This window comes from Mobula hypostoma, chromosome 6 (assembly GCF_963921235.1).
Source record: "Mobula hypostoma chromosome 6, sMobHyp1.1, whole genome shotgun sequence".
NCBI lineage: Eukaryota > Metazoa > Chordata > Chondrichthyes > Myliobatiformes > Myliobatidae > Mobula > Mobula hypostoma.
This window is the reverse complement of record NC_086102.1, coordinates 142,932,240-142,956,389: the sequence shown is the minus strand read 5'-3', so window position 1 is coordinate 142,956,389 and position 24,150 is coordinate 142,932,240. Positions and strand designations below refer to the sequence as shown.

Below are 24,150 nucleotides of genomic sequence, written 5' to 3'. Positions count from 1 at the left end.
TTTGCACTGTTGTAACTATATGTTATAATTATGTGGTTTTTGTCAGATTTTCAGTCTTGGTTTGTCTTGTGTTTCTGTGATATCATTCTGGAGGAACATTGTATCATTTCTTAATGCATGCATTGCTAAATGACAATAAAAGAGGACTGAGTGTCCTCATAATCTAATCTAATGTAAGGCATGCTCCCCAATCCAGGCAACATCCTTGTAAATCTCCTCTGCACTCTTTCTATGTCCTTCCTATAGTGAGGCGACCAGAACTGAGCACGGTACTCCAAGTGGAATACTGCAATTGAACCCACAGCTACCATTTCCACAGGCAACTTTTCCACACACTCACTCGAGTGACGTTCCCCTCAGATGCCATTTATTTCACCTTACACCATAAACCTTTGGCCTCTAGTTCTATTCTCACCCAACCTGAGGGGGGAAAGAATTGAAGAAAAAGAAAGAAAACTGCAATCAATAATTATAAAGGCCTCATACACACATAAAGTTCATGCTAAGACATTGATGCATATCCTCGAAGTTTTTGATACCCAAGTTCTTAAAGGATAGAACATAATTACTGCTGGAAATATCTAACAACCACCGATTTTCAGGAGAAAAAGCTATCATATATATTTTATGCCATCGAGCCCATTTATCATAATGCTTAAATTTTAAACAATGTTTGCCATCACAGTAAGAATGCTGAATTGGTTTCAGTGCCAATGGGTAACAATAACAAAATATGGCCAGGGCTCTTGAAGTATGGATACTTTGATAATGGGTGTTCACATTGGTTTTTATACTGTTAATATTGTAAATGGCTCCTTCATTTCAGATACTACCATCTTCTACAGCAATGAAATGGTTAAAGTGATCTCACTGCCCCATGGCCCACTCTGGAATGAACAGTCTGTGAAATGTGCATAGTGGGTTAAGGGCCATCGTGACTGGCATGGCCACTCAGTGGTGAGGTGTGGGGCTCTGGTCTTTTCCCGTGGCTGGCATGATGTGTGCAGACACTGCCGGGGACTGGTAGCAGCTTCTCCACAGTTTGCCCTGACTCTACAGTTTCTCTTATCACCTCAATGTGGTGTTAGATGGTACCTGCTAACTCCTCTTAATTTTAACTGCACAGCTATCCCTAACCTGGAGATTTAACATAGAACAGGACAGCATGGTTTGGGCCCTTTGGCCTATGATGTTGTGTTGACCTTTTAACCTTCTACATGATCAATCTAATTTTCCCTCCTACATAACCCATCACCCACTATTTTTCTATCATCCATGTGCTTCTTAAATATCCTTAATATATCAGCCTCTATCACCACCTCCAGCAGTGCATTCCAGGCACTTACCAATCCCTGTTTAAAACAGCCTGCCACTGACAACTCCCTTAAACTTCCTTCCAACTACCTTAAAAGGATGTTCTCTGATATTAGCCATTGCCAAAGATGTTGGCTGTCTTCTCCATCTATGCCTCTCACTACTTGACATACTTCTATCAAGTTACCTCTCAGAATCAGAATCAAGTTTAATATCACTGGCATATGTCATGAAATTTGTTAGCTTAGCAGCAGCAGTTCAATACATGATAATATAGAAAGAAAAACTAAATCAATTATAGTAAGTATACACAGTATTTGTATATAGAATAGATTAAAAATACTGCAAAAACAGAAATATATATTTTAAAAAGTGGGGTGGCATTCATGAGTTCAATGTACATTTAGGAATCAGATGGTAGTGGGGAAAAAACTGTTCCTGAATTGCTGACTGTGTGCCTTCAGGCTTCTGTACCTCTTTCCTGATGGTAACAATGAGGAGAGGGTACACCTTAGGTGATGGGGGTCCTTAATAATGAACATCGCCTTTTGGCCTTTCTGAGGCAGCGCTCTTTGAAGATGTCTTGAATACTACGGAGGCTAGTACCCAAAATGGTGACTGGTGGTGCTCAGCAGGGGTTGGTGCTGGGCCTGCTTTTTTTCACATTTTATGTCAATGATTTGGAGGAGGGAATTGAGGGCTTTGTGGCCAAGGTTGCGAACAAAATGAAGATAGATGGAGGGGCAGGTGGTGTTGAGAAGGAAGGAGTCTGCAGAAGGACTGAGACAGATTAGGAGAATGGGAAAAGAAGAGGCAGATGGAATATAGTGTAGGGGAGTGTATGGCCATGCACTTTGGTGGAAGGAATAAAGGCGTAGACTATTTTCTAAACGGGGAGAAAATTCAAAAATCAGAGGTGGAAAGAGACTTGGAAGTCCTTGTGCAGGATTGTAGGTTGATCCAGTGGTAAGGAAGGCAAATGCAATTGTAGCACTCATTTTGAGGGGTCTAGAATACAAGAGTATGATGATGATGATGGCGACGACGACGTCGACTCAGACCTGAGAGGGAGCGTCAGGCATTTTCTGCCTTACAAGGTGCAGTTCGAAAGGCTGTGTGGGGCGCCATTCCTTGCACTGATATCTTGCAGTATTATTTTACGAGGCCGAGTTACGAACTGGACATCAACCCGGCGCGGATGAAGAGTGCGCACGGGGGCGATCTGTCACTGAATTGAGCCCGGCACTAATCTCACTGCATTGCGCCACCAGCCTACCAAATACAAGAGTAAAGGATGTGATACTGAGGCTTTATAAGGCATTGATCAGAATGCACTTGGAGTATTGTGAGTAGTTTTAGGCCCCTTATCTAAGAAAATATATGTGCTGGCATTGGAGAGGGTCCAGGAGGTTCACAAGAATGATTCTGGGAATGGTAAGGTATGAGGAGCATTTAATGGCTCTGGGCCTATAGTCGCTGGGGTTTACAAGAATGGGGGGGGGGCGGGGGAGGGAGAATCTTACTGAAACCTATCAAATATTGAAAAGTCTAGATAAAGTGGATGTAGAGAGGATGTTTGTTTTAGCAGGTGAGTCTAGGACCAGAGGGCACAGCCTCACAGACAGCTGGGGAGACCAAGTCATTGAAAGCAGAGGTTAAAAGGTTCTTGATTGGTCAAGACATCAAAGGAAGGAAGATGGGGTTGAGAGGGATAATAAATCAGCCATGACGGAATGGCAAAGTAGGCTTAATGGGCCGAATGGCCTAATTCTGATCCTACGTCTTATTGTCCTTTTTCTGAGGTCTAGTCCCTAGAACACCTTAATGACATTATTTCAATTTGCTGCTATCAAAAGCCTTTCAACAGCCTTTAGATGCTTCTGATCATCACTGAACTGTTCGAAAGGATTTTATATGACTAAAACCTAAAATTCATTTAAAATACTGAGTATAAGTTTAAGTGATAGGAATTTATTAACCACATTGTTACTATTATTATTATTATGGAAAGTTAAACAAAACTAACTCAAAGCACCTCTCAATTGATGTTGATAACTGATGATCAGATCAAAGAGCATTGACGTGAAATACTTTTTCCCCTCTTCACAGATATTGCCTAATCTGCAGAATATTCCTAGCATTTTTTATTATTAATTCAGATGTTTGCAATCTGCAATTTTGATCTGATATAAAGATAGATGGAGGGGTAGGTAGTGTTAAGGAGGCAGGGAGTCTCCAGGAGGACTGAGGCAGATCAGGAGACAGGGCAAAGAAGTGGCATATGGAATATAGTGTAGGGAAGTGTATGGTCATGCACTCTGGTGGAAGGAATAAAGGTACAGACTGTTTTCTAAATGGGAAGCAAATTCGGAAATCTGAGGTGCAAAGGGTCTTAGGAGTACCCATTCAGGATTCCCTGAAGGTTAACTTACAGGTTGAGTAGGTGGTGAGGAAGGCAGATGCAGTGTTTGTATTCATTTTGAAAGGAGCGAAACATAAAAGTAAGAATAAAATGCTGAGGCTTTTTAAGGAATTGGTCAGACCACAGTTGGAGTATTGTGAGCAGTTTTGGGCTGCATATCTAAGAAAGGATGTGCTGGCTTTGGAGAGGGTCCAGAGGAGGTTCATGAGAATGATCACAAGAATGAACGAGTTAACATTTGAGGAGCGTTTGATGGCTCTGGACCTCTACTTACTAGACTTTAGAAGAACTGGGAGGTGGGATCTCACTGAAGCCTACAGAACACTGAAAGGCCTAGATAGAATGGACATGGAGATATTTCCAGTAGTGGCAGTATCTAGGAACAGAGGGCACAGTCTCAGAATAGAAGGCCATCCCTTTAGAACAGATATGCGTAGAACTGTCTTTTGCCAGAAATGTGAATCTGTGAAATTCATTGCCCTAGACAGCTGTGAAAGACAACCCATTGGGTATATTTAAAGCACAGGCTGATAGATTTTTATTGGTAATAGCAGCAAAGGTTATGGGGAGAAGGCAGGAGAATGGGGTTGGGGGGAGAAATAAATCAGCCATGATCAAATGGTGAAGCAGGCCAATTTGTTCCTGTGTCTTTTGGTCCTATTTCTGCCTCCTTCATTGGTCAATTAATATTGTCTTGTAATCTGTAGCTTTCTTCTTCACCAAGCAGTGCATAGCCAATTTTGATGTCATCAGGAAACTTAATAAGGCTCTCCACATTTAATTGCTGATGCATGTCAAAATGCAGTGAACCTTGAGGAACCCCATTGCAAACAGCTTGCAAGTCACTGAAACATCCTATGTTTCCTGACAGTGAACTCTTTTTGAATCCAATTTGCATTTCACTTTGGATCTCATGGGCTTTACTTTTCTGATCAGTCAGCCACATAGAGACTTGTTAGAAGCCAAATGTTTTATATCAAAGCAACTTGCACAAAATGCTGGAGGAACTCAGCAGGTCAGGCAGTATCCATGAAAATGAACAAACAGTGGCTGCTATCCTGAAACTGTCAGTTGCTACCTCTTCAAAACTATTCAATTATTAATCATATATATCATTCTTTCAGCAAAATTAAAATAAAAAGCTGGAATTACTCAGTCAGTGAAGCAACCGTTGCAGAGAGAGAAATAAAGTTTGTGCTTCGGTTCAATGACTTTTCATCAGAACTGGGAAAAGTCTGAGATAACACAAGTTTTAAGATTATAAAGCTCAAACTTCTTAAGGTTTGTCTCCAACATTTTTGAATTCTAGTAAAAGCTCACTGACTCGAAAAGCAAATTCTTTTCTTCCAAAGATAGTGAGTGCCACATCTGCTGAATATTACAAGCACGTTTTGTTTCATTTCAGATTTCCTGCATTTGAAATATCTAGCTTTTAGCATATTTTAATGAATCCTTGATTAATCTGTGCTTCTCTCACCAACTATGTATTCTGTGCTTCAGAGTGTTTTTCAGAAATCTCTCCACCTAATGTAAGCACACTGGTCTGTTAACTATTTGATCTATCCCTTTTTACCATTTTCACTGTCTGCTCTTTGAATGCTTGCTATTGCTCCAACATTAATTCAATTTCAAGCAGCTACTTCCAGCCTAATGTCAGTCTCAGAGTTTGTTGAATTTTAATACCGCTGGTGATACTCACTTCTTGTTTAATACTGTACTGGCAGCCCTGGTGGTTGCTGGCTTTCACATCAGCCTTGTAAAGTGATCCTCTGCTCAATTAATAACTCCATTGCTCTTCTGTCTCTGTTATTACAAGGTTGAATGGCAGTGCAGGCTATCAGGAGAATGCAGAACTATAGACAAGTTAAATGAATGAAAAGTTACCCACGGTGTGCGTGTGTGTGTGTGTGTGTGTGTGTGTGTGTGTGTGTATATATATATACACATACACACACACACATTTTTTTGACGCAGTGCAACAATGAAAGGTGTGAATTGTTGGATGACCATGTCCACAAATCACAAATATTCAAGTACAGCAAAGCAGTTAGGAAAACACATCATAGATTGGCTTTTATTACAAGAGGACTTGAATACAAGAATAGAGACTACTTGCTTCAATTTCATAAGGGCCTGCTAGGATTTCTGGAACATAGACCATATCTTGGCACTATCTACATACATAAAGGAGAACATATTTGCATTAGGAGTGCAGCAAAGGATTACCACTTTGATCCTTGGAACAGCAAAACTGTGATATAAAGAGAGTTCAAGCAACCTGGGCTGATTCTCTACTGAATTTAGAAGAGGTGATTGCAATGAAACATACAGTACTAAATTCTCACAGGGTTTGAAGGGATAAATGGAGGGATTATGCCTAATATGTTTTGGTGAGTTTTGTTAAGCAATGAATTTCAATCAGAGCACATTTCATTAAATAATGCCCTTGTAACTCTACTTTGCACAACTGATAATATGTCAAATATCGAGGCCGTCGCTTGGTACTGCTTTATTTCATAACGTGTCTCAGAACTGAGTTCAGAGCGAAAGCTACTGAAACTGAACTAAATTGACATGAACAACCAACTCAGTCTTCCTGAGGAAAAAGTGAGGAGTGCATAAATGGTAGAAAAAAAATCTTAAACCACCAATGATAATTGAAAACTTTATTTCTGAAGTAAAACCACAGCGCATACAAAGTCTTTAATGTTATTTTAATGCTGAGGATAAAGCATTGAAAATAAATAGGTCACCAATCTATATTAGGAGATCTAAGACAGCTCCTCTGGGCCAGCAATGATTTCTAAAGATGGTGTTTTCTGCCCTTAATTTAATCACATAAAAATAAATGCATGAAGCGGAATATATTTTTGAGAGCCACAGTAAGGATTGGGGTGTCTGTGTTGTTCTCTGTTACACCTATGAAAATAAATAACAGTTATAATATATAGTGGTTGTATCTCTTTCACATTTACTTCACAAGACTATGTAGCTGCAGCTCTGGAATATCTTTAGAAACAAATACAAAATGAAATTACATTACTTCTAATCTCACTGTTTTAAGTGTGTTTTTTTGTGATTTAAGACAGGTGAAATAAAAACGAGCTGGTGCACAAATTTAAAAGTACAAATCAACCTCATGTAAAACAGAATCAAAAGAACAGAAAGAGCACTGCATTAATTCACACCTGGAAACGTATTAGTACAAGTGCAGAAAATTCTGTGCATTACTTTATTATAATTGTTAAGCCATTTGTTTTAAGTTGTTTAAGGATTATGTTTAATAGCACCAAAGAGATGTTATTGTACATTTAGTTTCTGATTGTCAGATTTCTCAGATGCAGACATTGTGAATAGTGAAATATTAATTCCTGTCATACTAATTGCAGTGGTGGCAGGCTTATCTTGGCTCCAGGGACTCTAGTTTTTGTTACATATTTTATTTGCATGCAATATTGCAGGAACCATTCATTGTGAGGGAGAATTTTTTAAAATTTCGTTAATCTTAGACCTGATCATCTGTTCAGCTGGATCTAAAATAGTTCTTTCAATGTCCGAACCAACAATTGTAACACAATGAATATCAATAAAGACATCTGTTTCACTGCTTTCCGAGACACCTCAGCAGGCAAAAATAAACCTACAAAATTACAGCATCTACACTTCAAAACCATTTCACTAGTCCTGAAGCTCTTTGGCAGATTCTGTAAATGTGAATAGGGCTTTGTATACACACATATTTTTCTCATCTTCTCATGGCTATTAGCACCAACAAAGTGCTTCTTTCAAAATAAAAATCAATTGTTTCACATTATTGTTAGTAGATAGGGTTATATAGTTCTGATTAAAACTCAGCACAAAACCACACAGACAATTTTTGCCAATCCCGTAATGACAAGCAAAATGATGTAGTATTATCCATTATAGCTGGCAGATCATTAATGGATTGGGCATTAAAAAGAAATACTGGGGACAGACTTCAAAAGGGTCCTTTCATCCACCATTAATCAATATGAAGCAGAAATCAAAGTGAAGTCAAGAGTCTGGTAGTAACTTGTTTTGTTAAGAGAATAAATGTAGGGTTAGAAACAAAATGCTACTCTATGCATAGGAGGTGAAATACAATTACGAACATTTTCAATTTAGTGCAGCATCGACCTTGGTTCAGGATAACATATGGAATAACATATTTGCATTAATTACAGATTTTTCTTCACAAAAAGATTACATAGACATTTTAAAATATTAGTAGTTTATAGATGTAACAACTCATTACAGTGTGAGTGTGGATTAACTGGGCTAACACACAAAAAGCAGCTGGGGAATCCCATTCCCAGCATCTGATCCAATTACTTTGCAGGCTGTAGCTCTGTGTTTATTTTATATCAGGTATAAAATAAACATGCAGAGTGAACTGTTTTATCCCCTCTCATTTTTCCTCAAATCTTCTAATATTAAGTTCAAAAATTAGCTGAGAACTGGTTGATGAAGACTATTGATGCACGATTAACAGTGCACATTCACTGGGTTGTAGGTAGCACAGTACTCAAAACTGCAAGCTCTTTTTAAGTAATCTCTCCATGAAGCCAGCACTACCCATGTTGCTCACTGAAAACACAATTCATGATTGCCTCAGATACAGCACATGCCTAGCATTCCAAAAGTACAGCCTGCTGAACTGCTAAACATTAACTACGTTGTGGCAAAAAAGTGTAGCGAAACTTTGTTGAAAAGGGGAGATTTTTGAGGAATGGTTGCACATATGGGTAATACTATAAAATATATTTTTGTAGAATTTGTTTCATGAAATATGGATTTCACCAACATATTCTGGAATTTATTATTTCATCCTTAATGAAGCAATCCTGAATCAAACATCTCCGCAATGTAGAGTTACGTAGGATTAAGATTATTTTCCCTGAGGGACACAAGTGAAGTAGTTGGATTTTGAACAAGTTCACAGTTTTACTGTTGCCACTGCTAATTCTAGATATTAGCTTAACTTCAGATTTGCTTAATTGCAATTAAATTTCCTGGGTGTTGTGGCAGGATTCAAACTCACATCTATGGATTAGTAGTTCAGAACTCTAGCAGTAACTTTCTGGTAATATACCCAGAGATTTTAGGTGATGTAGTTGAAGTATGGACGAAAGCAGCAAGTGGTGGTGGAGGACCATGAAGAAATTACACTGTCAAAGGGAAGGAAGCTCACGTTCAAATGGCAACTCCTTCAAACTGCACCAATAATCTCATCTACTGATCAATTCAACATGCTCTGTTGCTAAATAATAGGCAGTTCAGTTCTATTTAGTGATTTATAGAAATCTTGCACATTAGTTATCATTGAAGCTTAGATGGTAATTGAGTTCCCAGGACAGTCTGACCAACTGTGGCCAGTTGCTGAGAGCCCTAATCCGTCTCTCCACCCACCACTTCTGAAGAAGTTGCTCTATTTAGCATGACATTTCTTTATTCTCCCTGGCATGCATAGGTCTCAGAGTTAGCACCAGCAAGCCATCCATGATTGCAAACAACTTGCCTCAGTGGAAGGGTTCAATTCTTTATATATTAATACAGTGTTCAAACCACTGGGAAACTCCAAAAACATGAAGTTGCATTAGCAGATAGAAAGAATAATCCAAGAAATAACCTTCAAATAGTTCCTGGTTTGATGTTCTGCTCAGGTGCGCCAAGTCAAGATAGATATCAGCAGTCTTCCCAGGCTTATAACCACATTTGAGATGACTGAATATCTTCTCATTGCTTTCATAGAAAGCACCAATTGATGCCACAGACTGAATAGATCACTTATCCTCGTTCTGTTCTTAGACCTCATTACACACCTATAACATGTGAATTAATGAATTGCAATCAGAATCAGGTTTAATATCACCAGCATACTGTACGTCAAGAAAAACGTTGTCTTTGCGGCAGCAGTACAATGCAATACAAAACAGAGAAAAAAAGCCGTGAATTACAGCAAATGTATAATATACACACACACACGCACAAAAATATGAATAAACTCTTCTCGGGCTTCCAGCCAGGTACAGATATCGATTATAATTGACATTTCTAATACAAACTCCACCATCTTCATCAGGGATGATGCCTGGGCATGTCTAGTCTGGTGGTAGTTACACCCCCATCATCCTTTCCTCCTGATTGGTTATTCCTCATCCAATCAGGTTTCTGCTCTCCCACCTTGATTACCTTTGTCTAGGCGAAAATTCTTTTCTTCTAGTTTTATTTCAATGGCTTCCTTTACCAGGTGGCCAGAAAAGCCATTCGCGTGGCTCAGTAGTTTTGTGCTATCGAAGTCAATCCTATGGCCGTTACAAATCCAATGTTCTGCTTCTGCAAATTTCTTAAGGTGCGTGGTAAACCATGTATATAGGTTGTAATTGGGTTACCTGTCTGGACACGCCCCTCTGCTGACTGCTCCTGTGGCTCCTCCCACAGACCCCTGAATAAAGGCGATTGTGTCACTGCTCCTCCCTCAGTCCAGGACAGACATACAGCATGGACGTGGATCCATTTTACTGTTAATAAAAGCCTTTCAGTATTTACTCTACTTCCAGTCTTTTGGAGTAATTGATAGTGCATCAATGTGTCACTAAGTAAGAACTGGAATTCGATTGTAAACAAGGTGGGAGAGCAGAAACCTGATTGGATGAGGACTAACCAATCAGGAGGGATGGACAATGGGGTTATAAATACCATCATACTAGACACGCCCAGGCATCATCCCTGATGAAGATGGCGGAGATTGTCATCGAAACATCAATGATAATCAATACCCATACCTGGCTGAAAGCCCTAGAAGAGTCATATATGCCGGGAAAACACAAGATCAGGGGTGGCCAACCTTTTACATTCTATGCATCAATTTTTTCACGCATGAGTTCAGATGCGATTTTTGCACGAGTTGTATATTAACATACTTTTACAAGAATTGAATGGGGATTCAAGAGTTGTATGGCACATCTGAACTCGTGAGTGAAAAAATTGACGCATGGAATGTAAAAGGTTGGCCACTCCTGCACTAGATCCTTTTTTAAAATATATTAAATAGTTAAGTTAAATAAGTAGTGCAAAAATAAAAATTAAAAGGTAAAATGATGAGGTAGTGTTCAGGGTTTCAATGTCCATTCAGAAATCGGATGTCTGTTCTTGAATGATTGAATGTATGCCTTCAGACTCCTACCTCTTTCCTGATGGTAGCAATAGGGACAGGGCATGTCCTGGAGAATGGGGGTTCTTAATGAAGGATGCCACCTTTATGAGGCATCACTCTTTGAAAATGTCCTGGGTACTATAGAGGCCAGTGCCCATGATGGAGCTGACTGAGTTTACAACTCTCTGCAGCTTATTTTGATCTTGTGCAGAAGCCCCCACATACCAGACTGTGATGCAGCCAGTTAGAACGTTCTCCAAGGTACATCTGTAGAAATTTGCAAATGGCTTTGGTGACATATCAAATCTCCTCAAATTTCAATTGAAATACAGCCACTGTCGTGCCTTCTTTGCAGTTGCATCGATATACAGTATTAGGCGAGCAGAGATCCTCGGATATATTGACATCCTGGAACTTGAAATTTTTCATTCTTTCCAATTCTAACCTTGCTGTGAGAACTGGTGTGTGTTCCCTTGTCTTACCCTTTCTGAAGTCCACAATCAGTTCTCTGGTGTTACTGACGCTAAGTTCAATGTTGTTGCTATGACACCATTCAACTAGCTGAGTGGTTTGAGAATGAAAGAAAATTTATGGATCTTGTGGGATAATTACGTCTTCCATACAACGAAAACTTGCTAATAGACATTCATCTTTCTTCTAAATTTTAAGGCTCATATAAAATTTATTTACTTGGTAACATTCATATTCATCAAATCTGCTACTGAAGAACATAGGCAAGTGGGTAAATTATCATTATGATAAATGGATTAGACCAGTGAAATCCTAGGTCTCATTCCAAATCAGTGCTAGTGGCAGAATCTGGATGGCCAGGGTGCCGTTGTTATGCTTAGCATTGTTTGGTGTGATGCTAGAAAGCTGATCAAACTGCAGCGTCTGCTAGGTGAAGGAACATGAGTGCAGTTTTGTGGAGAACTTGACTGGATTACCTTTTATCATCAGCTGTCAAATGTAAGGCCTCTAGTCTACATGTTGGATCAGCATTATTAAGCTTAGAATCATATTATCAGACTTAGTTTGTGCCATTAGGGCGAGCCTACAGCTCAGAAACCGGCTCTTACGCCCATCTACGGTAGTCCAAGCCAACCTAATCTTGAACCTAGACCTATTTACCTGCAGCCAAACCATTTCCTTCTAAACTCCTCCCATCCTTGTACATATACAAATTTCTCTTAAATGTTACAAATGAACCCACATCCACCACTTCTGCTGGCAGGTCATTCCACACGTTCAACACCTTCTGAGTGAAGAGGTTCCCCTCAGATTCCCCTTAAATATTTTACCTTTCACTCCAGTTCTAATCTCACCCAAACGTGATGTTGTGGGGATGGAATTGGACTCTCTGACGGTGGTGTCTTAAAAGAGGATGCTGTCTAAGTTGCATGCCATCTTGGTCGATGTCTCCTATCAACTACATAATGTATTGGGTGGGCACAGGAGTACATTCAGCCAGAGACTCATTCCACCGAGATGCAGCACAGAGCGTCACAGGAAGTCATTCCTGCCTGTGGCCATCAAACTTTACAACTCCTCCCTTGGAGGGTCAGACATCCTGAGCCAATAGGCTGGTCCTGGACTTATTTCATAATTTACTGGCATAATTTACATATTACTATAACTATTTATGGTTCTATTAGTTAATTATGGACCAACTGTAACGAAAACCAATTTCCCCCGGGATCAATAAAGTATGATTATGACTATGACTAGATTTGGAGAAAAGGAAAGAAAACTGCAAATGATAATTGGAAAGACCTATTGAACAGACAAAATATGTGTTAGGACATTGATGCATATCCTTTCAAAACTTTATACATTCCAAGTTATTAAAGGATAGGACCAAATTACTGCTGAAAGTATCCAGCAACCACCAATTTTCAGGACAAAATCTATCATATACTTTTTATGCTATTAAGCCAATTTATCTTACTGGTTAACTTTTAAATAATGTTTCCTATCTGAAAACAATTCCTCATTTGCAGCTTTAACAGTTGGGAAAGTAATGATATAACCTTTTTTGCATAAAAGTTATATATAGTCAAATGAAGCATGGCACTCTCAATACAAAGCTCGTGAAAGATAACTCAACTTACTTTGGAATATTTTAGTTATTTTGAGTTAGATGGCTAACCTTTTTAACATTTTTTACTAAATCCAAAGCAAGATGTGAGTAAAGCATAGGTAACAAGAAAACGATTCGTAGCTATCTCTTTCACTGCAGGACCTGTTCCAGTCCAGGTTGGAAATGACTAGACAAGTCCATTCCCAATGTACACACAGTGGCCACTTTTTTTAGGTGCACCTTCGTTACTGCAAATATCTAATCACCCAATTGGGTGGCAGCAATTCAATGCATAAAAGCATGCAGACATGGTCAAGAAATCGACACACACAAAATGCTGGAGGAACTCAGCAGGTCAGGCAGCATCTATGAAAATGAATAAACAGTTGACATTTCGGGCCGAGACCCTTCATCAAGACTGGAGAAGAAGGGGAAAGACACCAGAATGATCAAGAGATTCAGTTGTTGTTCAGACCAAACATCAGAATGGGGAAGAAATGTAATGTCAGTGACTTTGACAGTGGAGTGCTTGTTGGTGCCACATGGGGTGGTTTGAGTATCTCAGAAACTGCTGATCTCGCTACAGAAAGTTTTACAGAGAATGGTGGGAAAACAAAAAAAACATCCAGCGAGTGGCAGTTCTGTGGGCAAAAATGCCTTGTTAATGAAAGAGGTCAGAAGAGAATGGCCAGACTCTCCGAATTCAAGCTCACAAGAAGTCGACAGTAACTCAAATAACCACGCATTATAACAGTGGTACGCAGAAGATCATCTCTGAAAGCACACGTGTTGAACCTTGATATGGATGGGCTACACAACACCATGGTAGCATTGTGGTTAGCGCATCACTATTACGGCTTGGGGCCTTCTGGAGTTCGGAGTTCATTTCTGGTGTCATCCTGTATACAATGTGCGGATTTCCTGGCTTCCACTCACAGTCAAAAGACACACTAGGTAGGTTGATTGGTCCTTGTAAATTGTCTCATAATTAGGTTTGTCAGGGATTGTAGGAGCAGTGTGCTCGAAGGGCCAGAAAGGCCTGCTCTATGCCGTATTGCCAAGTAAATAAATAAATAAGACCACAACCAGACACTCAGTAGCCACTTCATTAGGTACAGGTGGTGCTTTATTTGGTACTAGTATTAGGTACCGCCTGCATCTAATAAAGTGGTCATTTTCAGCTGATCAAAAATAACAAGCAATAACTAAGGACTGACATAAATTAAAGATTATACTTCATGTTGAACAACCTTAAATGAAATGACATTCCTCAAAAGACAACTTCACCCAGACATTAATGTGCTAGAAAATTCATATGAGCATGGATACTATATACGAATCTATTTAAACAATTTCTCCATGAAGAAAAACCTCAGCCTTCTGTTTTTCTAAAGAAACTTAGTATTCACCTGAAATATCCTTTATTATATTCATAACCATTATACTCAATTGAATTAGAAAACATAATGCAACATTATGCAATTAAACAAGCAAACATACAAAGCAATGTACTTAAACTGAGCTACCTTTGTTCAAATTTCCCACATTTTGAGATGAACAAGGTAGATAAAGCAGGAGAAGTATTCAAATGTATATTATTTGTGCATAAGATATGACCGGAAATGAAACATTCTGAATACTGGTCAGTGTCATCCAGGGCTCCGTCTTTTCATAAATGTGTCCCCCTTTGATGTAATTGCTAAAACTTGTTCTGTGTCAGTGCTAAAAATTGATATAAACACTGGAAATCAAATGTATCTGATACCCAGTGTTGGGAGGTTACAAAGGATCACTTCATCTAATAAAATGATCCCTTCTCAACTGGTAAAGGATGAGAGTGGATCATATTACTTAAAAGCCCCAGCAAAAAGATTCTAATTGTTCAATTTCCCTAATCATAAGCATGTGACTTAGTTCATCCTGCTGGACCAGAAGCTCCATGATACTGACTATCGTTACTCAGTTCACCTGATGTACTTTCTGCTGTTTAGTCTGGACACTGCACAGTACAAACTCTCAATACCTTTCATGAGATAAAATGGTAAACCAATCTATAATGGCCACTGCACAGTTATTGTTCTTAAACATAAATGTCATCCTACTTGCTATTTTTGCTTCTGTATTGGTTTTATTCGGCTTGTATTACATGATCATGCCTCTGATGAGTGAAGTAAAATTAAGGTGCTTGGTACATACAGTGCCTATAAAAAGTATTCATCCTTCTTGAAAATTTTCATGTTTTATTGTTTTACAACATTGAACCATAGTGGATTTAATTTGGCTTTTTTGACACTGATCAACAGAAAAATACTCTTTCATGTCAGTGAAAGCAGATCTCTTCAAGGTGATCTATATTAATTACATACATAAAACACAAAATAATTGATTGCATTAGTATTCACCCCCTTCTAGTCAGTATTTAGCGGATGCACCTTTGGCAGCAATTACAGCCTTGAGTCTACGTGGATAGGTCTCGATCAGTTTTGAACATCTGGACATTGCAATTTTTCCCCATCCTTCTTTACAAAACTGCTCAAGCTCTGTCAGATCGCATGGGAATCATTTTCAAGTCCAGCCACAATTCTCAATTGGATTGAGGTCTGGACTCTGACTTGGCCACTCCAGGACATTAACTTTGTTGTTTTTAAGCCATTCCTGTGTGGCTTTGGCTTTATGCTCGGGATTGTTGTCTTGCTGGAAAACAAATCTTCTCCCAAGTTGTAGCTCTCTTTCAGACTGCATCAGATTTTCCACCAGGATTTCCCTGTATTTTGCTGCATTCATTTTACTCTCTACCTTCACAAGCCTTCCAGGCCCTGCTGCAGTGAAGCATCCCCACAGCATGATGCAGCCACCAACATGCTTCATGGTAGGGATGGTGTGTTTTTGAGGCTGTTCAGGGTTTGACTTATGCCAAACATAGCGTTTAGTCTGATGGCCAAAAAGCTCAACTTTTGTTTTCATCATACGATAGAACCTTCTTCCAGCTGACTTCAGAGTCTCCCACATGCAAACTATAGCCAAGATTTCATGTGAGTTTTTTTTTAAACAGTAGCTTTCTCTTTGCCACTCTCCCATAAAGCTGCAACTGGTGAAGCAGTTGTATGTGTAATCACTCCCGTCTCAGCCACTGAAGCTTGTATCTCTTCCAGGATTGTCATAGGTCCCTTCATGGCCTCCCTCACTAGGCCCCTTCTTGCATAGTCACTCAGTTTTTGAGGACGGCCTGCTCTAGCCAGACTTACAGCTGTGCCATATTCTTTCCATTTCTTGATGATTGACTTAACTGTACTCCAAGGGATAGTCAGTGACTTGGAAATTTTCTTGTAACCACCTCCTGACTTGTGCTTTTCAATAACCTTTTTGCAGAGTTACTTGGAGTGTTCTTTTGTCTTCATGGTCTAGTTTTTGCCAGGATACTGACTCACCAGCAACTGGACCTTCCAGATACATGTGTATTTTTTACCACAATCAATTGGAAAACCTCGACTGCACACAAGTCTCCAAAAACAGATCCCCATTTAACTAAGTGTGACTTTTTAAAAACCAGTTGGCTGCAGCAGTGATGAATTGGTGTGTCATATTAAAGTGAGGAGGGTGAATACTCATGCAATCAATTATTTTGTGTTTTATATTTGTAATTAATTTAGATCGCTTTGTAGAGATCTGTTTTCACTTTGACGCAAGCCCTTTTTTGTTGATCAGTGTCAAAAAAACCAAATTAAATCCACTGTGATTTAATTTTGTAAAACAATAAAACAAGAAAATTTCCAAGGGGAAGGGAGTATTTTTTAACAGGCACTGTATACTAATGACTAAACTGTATTCTGAGTGTATTAGTTAGCATTAAAAATGAACATTTTGTGCTTTCAGTAGACACAGCATAGGCATGAAAACTATACATCTCCCAACAACAAGCACAGAGCAATATCAAAACTTGACATCAGAACATAAAAGTATTACTGTATTTTGGCACTTACCACACCTATTGAGAAATAGTTGTTAACAATATTGTATGGCACCGGATCACCCTTTTCTTCTATGTTGTTTGGAATCACCTCTATACTCCATCGGTCCAACATCATTTCTACACTGTTTTCTATGTCTTTGAGAATTTTCATTAAGTTACCACCTTCATAACCTTTTGCATGAATAAAGAAATGCGTTTTAAAATCTTTGACTCTAAATAGCTTACAATACATAAAATAATCTCTAAACAGCCCGCTTATATTGTGGATCTGATGCTGATATTAAGGACATCCAGAGGCAAACTAACTGTTTTCATGTGCACAGCTACAAACTTTACATAATACTCATTTCACTGATTTTGGTTCAGTAACTGGAGGGAAAGAAGGGCTTGTTTAGTAACTGAGAGGAAGAAAGACGAGTCCAGTGACAGAATTTTGTTGGGGGGGGGGGTGGCAGAAATTGCTGCAATCGTTTTAATGCTTTCACATCCACCGGGTCCAAGGCCACTGCTTATATAAAGCCCATTAGTGTGCATCTCTGCACTCCAAGGAGTTTACCTATAATGCGGGGGGTTTGAAACTGACAGCTTCATCATACATCCCTGCTGGCACAAGTAGGAAAAAGATGGGAGTAATTTAGAAGCAAGGGGCTATGGTTCATAAAGGTGAATTTGGACCATTTGGGGATGCAAGGAGTCAGAGATGAATCTCTTAGAACGGGAACAATCAGAACAACATTCACGCAGACTCACTGCGCTAGGCAATCATTATAACGTGAAGTCAATATTAGTGAGACAGCAATTAAAAGCCATTGAGAACAAGAAATTTTAAGAACCTCACTTTGAAATCTAACATTAAATGGTTTCAATATATCCAGCTCTTGTCCTCTCAGTCTTTATTCAGGACTGATACTATTTTCGACAGCCAAGGAGAAACGTTACAAGATTGCCCCTTGGAAAATTGCATTAGTTTAAATATGGGCAACAAAAATGCTTTATTTACACAATCAAAGACAAGAGAGGTAGCCTCAATGATAAAACATCTAACAGGAGCGGCAATGAGTCACATTTCATTCTTACCTCCTCCCCATCTCAAACATCGAGCAAGGTCATTTCCGGTTCCCAGTGGTAACACAGCTACAGGTGGGTGTTTTAATAAGTTCATTTTATCTGAAACAGAAAAAAAAAAAGATATACATAATTCAGGTCAAATAGCAGCTGTAAGTCAGAGCAGCTGTAATTTAACATAAAAGATAAAGATAAAACTATAGTTAAGAATCAAAACACGGAAGTATTACTTCTGACATTAGTGAGAAGACAATGTAATTTAGTATGTAACAAATAGGTAAATTTTATAATATTATTTGTGAATATTGAACATACCAATACAATCTAATATCCAACCTACGGTTCCATCTCCTCCACAGGCCAAGATTCGGAAATCAGGTATGTCACGAAAAAAATTTAATCTGTAAACAAAGAACGGATGTAATTTTCAAATTATAGTGAATTTTAAACCTATTGTGTGCCAATTACTTTTATACACCTATCTGAATAAATATCATTAACACAAAAATTAGTGAACGTTTACATACTACGTTTACAAGAGAAGCTTGGTCCTTCTCTGAAGTGCAGGAGATTGAGAGGGGACATGACTGAGATATAAAATAATGAGGGGCATGGATAGGGTTGATCAGCCAGCCTGTGGTATTGTGGCATCCGCACCAGACTTTGAGGAGCGTGGTCCCAGGTTCAAATCCAGCCAGCTCCCTGCACGCTTCCTATTCATGCTGAGTTGAGTGTCAAGCTAGCAACCCAGCTTCGTAATAAAACAGACAAATGCAAAAGAAATGGTAAGGTTGCTGCCCGATGCACCACAAGGTGTGGAGAGGAACAACAAGATAGGGTAGAAATGCGCCCCTCCCCCATCAGACGTGAAGACATAGATCTTATAAGAGATAGAAGATTTTGAGGAGATCTGAGAGGGATCCTTTTCACCAAGATTGATGGAATACATTGCCAGAGAAACAGGCGGTAGCACAATCACTGAAAGCATTTAAGAGGTGTCTAGATGAATACTTAAATGGCCTTGACAAAGAAGGCTACAGACCAAGCGCTGGAACTTGGAATTAGTACACATGGGTGGTCATTGGTCAATCTGAGCCAAATGGCCTGTTTCCCTTCTGTATTCTATCACTAATACCTTAAACGAAGCAATCTTCAATTTTGTTGCGACTCAGTCAATTCATTATTGGATTCAAATCAAGTCAACACCATCGGAAGATGCTTTATTGCTTACCTCTTTTGCAGCACATCAAGACGCGTTTATGCTCTCGTTATTGTGCTCTCTTTATATATATGTAAGTTACTGAAACAAAAGTATCTGACTGCAGAAGCATGATCATTGTGGTCAGCTTTTATGGAACTCCAATGCAATTTTTTATAAAAACAAAATTTGACTTTATATAATGGTAGAAAGTAACAGTATTTTGAAATGCAATTTAAACCAGTCACTTTCCTCTCTGCAGGTCCCTAGCGATATCTGGTGATTTTTTGATGTTCAAAGGCTCTTCAAGATATTCTATTGAAAGCTCATGTATTTTATTTTGCTTTTATCTTGTTTCTTGCAAGCTGTGCTATTTAAAACAACCAGCAGAGCTTCAGATAACTACAGCTGGGTATGTATTATATCTTGACCTTTGGTTAAAAGAAATGTTCTTAGATAATTGAAATATTCATACCAGTAATATATCTGAGTTGTTAATACACAGTACTTTCATGTACTATACCTGTGACAGCGTGTTGATAATCACAACGCGCATCCTCCATGTTTGATGCCTTCACAAAGAAGCTTCTGATTTAAAGTTGGAGCTTTAGAAAAATGTCAATGCTAGTTTGAGCATTAACCCTTACACCACTGACCTCACAATGGAGAACACCTCAATACTTCAACCACACCATATAGTACAGTTTGAAATTAATCTCCACAATCCAGATTTTCTCAAAATTTTCTGATGCATTAAATATCTTCTGAGCTCAAAATCCATTTGGCATTTTGAAAAAAACTATAAGTATTTAAATAAATGATGTATCAACTGTACATAGCTGTCAACCAGTAAACAAGGTATGCAGAGGTCTACACTTTGGTTTTCTTGGACATGATTGAATTGAATTCAATAAAGTTGGAACGGAGTTCACAACATGGCTGCCGTACGCAGTGCCATTTGGGCAGAATCTTAATATATATCATTTCACTTAGCCTACCTTCTGAATAATCTTTACGCTGCCCTAAAAATGCCAAATAGCTAATTACTCTTTCTTTGGATTTCTCTGTAGTAAAAAATACTTAGTTACTTTCTTGGAAAATGTTCATTTGGTGTAGATGGACGAGTGTAAAGAAAATGAGGGAAGACTCTAAACAGGAACAAAAGTCACAAAATATTTTTGAACGATTTACATTGTGGAAAGTGATGACCAGTGAGAGCGAGGAATGTGCTTTGAGACTCACACTTCTGTTCAGGGTATTGTTTATAATGGACAAATCACATATGGGTTTAAATATAGATCCACTGCTTATTTCACTGCTTGCTATAAAAGTATTAAGTATTTGAAAATATTAGAATCATGTTCTGGATACTTCAGTATTTCAATGCTTCATGAGAAATATAGAGGCCTGAGGAAATCAGGTTCAGGCATCATTCGAATTACTGAGAGTCGTGAGTAAACACTGCCAGGTCTGATTATCAAAGACACATATTTAAGGACTTCTAACATACAACTATCAGGAAAAAAAGGATAAATCCAATTCAGCTGATTAGAACCCATCAATCTATTCTCAATAGCAACAAGATGATGGAAGATGCCATTGACTGTGCTATCAAGTCTTTTTGACTCACTGATTTTGAAACTGGATTTCACCATGACTGCATAACCCCAGACCATATAACAACCTTGGTCCATCTGGTTATCTGGGTTCTTAGTCTCAGCCTTGGCCTGACATGCAAGAATCCTTTTACAGAGCATATTGATTTTGATTCTTCCTGACAAAGCCATAATAGCATAAAGCCAAAAATGGCAACCAGAATGCCCAAACATTTCCAGTGATGCTTTTCAGAAATGCAAGCTACTGTCTGTATCCATCACCCTAAAAAGTCTGTAACAGCAGGGGATAGGTTTAGTTGAGTATCCTGAATACTAGCAGCACTGCCAACAAAATCACTCAAAATATTAATTTTTATACATACTGAACTACAATTTATTTTCTAGTAATTATGACTTACATTGCCCAAACTTAAGTGATATATTGGACGAGATGCTTATCTTACTTACTGTTTGAATGAACTTTTAATATAGAACACTAAACCAGAGATCTCTTAAAAAAAAAGGAACAGATACCTTTGCCTCATGACCTTTCAACTGCACTCTCCATTTTCAAGAAGGGCAGCTCACAGAACTTCTCATCACAGTTTGAGTATCAATAGAAGCTGAGAAGCAGGACCTCCAGGGTAGTAATCTCAGGATTGCTACCTGTGCCATGTGCTAGCGAAGGCAAGAATAGTAGGATCAGGCAGATGAATGCGTGGCTGAGAGACAAGTGCAGGGGGCAGGGCTTCAGGTTCTTGGATCATTGGGATCTCTTCTGGGGGAAGTATGACCTGTTCAAAATGGACAGGTTACACCTGAACCCAAAGGGGACCAATATCCTGGCGGAAAGGTTTAATAGAGCTGTTAGGGAGGGTTTAAACTAATTTGGCAGGGGGATGGGAACCGGAATGATAGAGCGGAGGAAGGGGAAAACAGAAATAAATCTAAGATAGTGAGCAGTAAAGATGTCAGGAAAGACAGGCAGGTGATGGGGCAAATTTGTAGCCATTGGGAGGAGTTGCAGTGCAATAAAGTTGCAGTGAAATCAAAGCAAAAAGTACCAAATACTGGTCTTAAGGTGTTATACTTAAATGCATGCAGCATAAGGAATAAGGTGGATGATCTTGTCGTACAGCTACAGATTGGCAGGTATGATATTGTGACCATCACTGAGATCTGGCTAAAGGATGCATGTCTCTGGGAGCTGAACGTCCAAGGATACACGGTGTATCGGAAGGATAGGAAAGTAGGCAGAGGGGGAGGCGTGGCTTTATTGGTAAGAAATGATATTAAATCATTAGAAAGAGGTGATAATAGGATCGGAAGGTGCAGAATCTTTATGGGTTGAGCTAAGAAATCACAGGGGTAAAAGGACCCTGATGGCAGTTATTTATAGGCCTCCAAACAGCTGCAGTGATGTGGACTACAAATTACAACAGGAAATAGAAAAGGCTTGTCAGAAGGGCAGTGTTATGATAATTGTGGGGGATTTTAACATGCGAGTGGATTGGGAAAATCAGATCGGCACTGGATCTCAAGAGAGAGAATTTGTAGAATGTCTGCGAGATGGCTTTTTAGAACAGCATGTTGTTGAGCCCACTAGCGGATCGGTTGTACTGGATTGGGTATTGTGTAATGAACTGGAGGTGATTAGAGAGATTGAGGTGAAGGAACCCTTAGGAAGCAGTGATCATAACATGATTGGGTTCACTGTGAAATTTGAAAAAGAGAAGCTTAAATCTGATGTGTCGGTATTTCAGTGGAGTAAAGGAAATTATAGTGGCATGAGAGAGGAACTGGCCAAAGTTGACTGGAAAGGGACACTGGTGGGAGGGACGGTTGAGCAGCAGTGGCTGGAGTTTATGCGAGAAGTGAGGAAGGTGCAAGACAGGTATATTCCAAAAAAGAAGAAATTTTCGAATGGGAAAAGGATGCAACCGCGGCTGACAAGAGAAGTCAAAGCCAAACTTAAAGCAAAGGAGAGGGCATACAAGGAAGCAAAAATTAGTGGGAAGACAGAGGATTGGGAAGTTTTTAAAAGCTTACAAAAGGAAATTAAGAAGGCCATTAAGAGGGAAAAGATCAACTATGAAAGGAAGCTAGCAAATAATATCAAAGAGGATACTAAAAGCTTTTTCAAGTATATAAAGAGTAAAAGACAGGTGAGAGTAGATATAGGACCGATAGAAAATGATGCTGGAGAAATTGTAATGGGAGATAAGGAGATGGCAGAGGAACTGAACAAGTATTTTGCATCAGAATTCACTGAGGAAGACATCAGCAGGATACCGGACACTCAAGGGTGGCAGGGAAGAGAAGTGTGCGCAGTCACAATTACGACAGAGAAAGTACTCAGGAAGCTGAATAGTCTAAAGGTAGATAAATCTCCCAGACCAGATGGAATGCACCCTCGTGTTCTGAAGGAAGTAGCTGTGGAGATTGCAGAGGCATTAGCCATGATCTTTCAAAAGTCGATAGATTCTGGCATGGTTCTAGAGGACTGGAAGATTGCAAATATCACTCCGCTATTTAAGAAGGGGGCAAGGAAGCAAAAAGGAAATTATAGACCTGTTAGCTTGACATCGGTGGTTGGGAAGTTGTTGGAGTCGATTGTCAAGGATGAGGTTACAGAGTACCTGGAGGCATATGACAAGATAGGCAGAACTCAGCATGGATTCCTTAAAGGAAAATCCTGCCTGACAAACCTATTACAATTTTTTGAGGAAATTACAAGTAGGCTAGACAAGGGAGATGCAGTGGATATTGTATATTTGGATTTTCAGAAGGCCTTTGACAAGGTGCCACACATAAGGCTACTTAACAAGATAAGAGCCCATGGAATTACGGGAAAGTTACATAAGTGGATAGAGTGTTGGCTGATTGGCAGGAAACAGAGTGGGAATAAAGGGATCCTATTCTGGTTGGCTGTCGGTTACCAGTGGTGTTCCAAAGGGGTCCGTGTTGGGGGCAGCTTCTTTTTACATTGTACATCAACGATTTGGATTATGGAATAGATGGCTTTGTGGCTAAGTTTGCTGACGATACAAAGACAAGTGGAGGGGCCGGTAGTGCTGAGGAAACGGAGAGTCTGCAGAAAGACTTGGATAGATTGGAAGAATGGGCAAAGAAGTGGCAAATGAAACACAATGCTGGAAAGTGTATGGTTATGCACTTTGGCAGAAGAAATAAATGGGCAGACTACTATTTAAATGAGGAGAGAATTCAAAGTTCTGAGATGCAACAGGACTTGGGAGTCCTTTTACCGGATACCCTTAAGGTTAACCTCCGGTTGAGTTGGTAGTGAAGAAGGCGAATGCAATGTTGGC

At 39.2% G+C, this 24,150-nt stretch overlaps 1 protein-coding gene across 5 annotated transcripts in view; it reads right to left on the bottom strand.

Moving 5' to 3' along the window:
* Positions 1 to 24,150, bottom strand: part of LOC134348459 (diacylglycerol kinase beta) — a 579,084-nt gene that overhangs the window by 212,051 nt on the left and 342,883 nt on the right. For all 5 annotated transcript variants that reach the window (XM_063051878.1, XM_063051881.1, XM_063051880.1 and 2 more), the window contains 3 exons: positions 18,344 to 18,429; positions 18,041 to 18,130; positions 16,974 to 17,134 (listed from right to left, as the gene is read on the bottom strand). In XM_063051878.1, the coding sequence (XP_062907948.1) occupies positions 16,974 to 17,134; positions 18,041 to 18,130; positions 18,344 to 18,429 (337 nt within the window). The remainder of the gene's footprint in view (positions 1 to 16,973; positions 17,135 to 18,040; positions 18,131 to 18,343; positions 18,430 to 24,150) is intronic.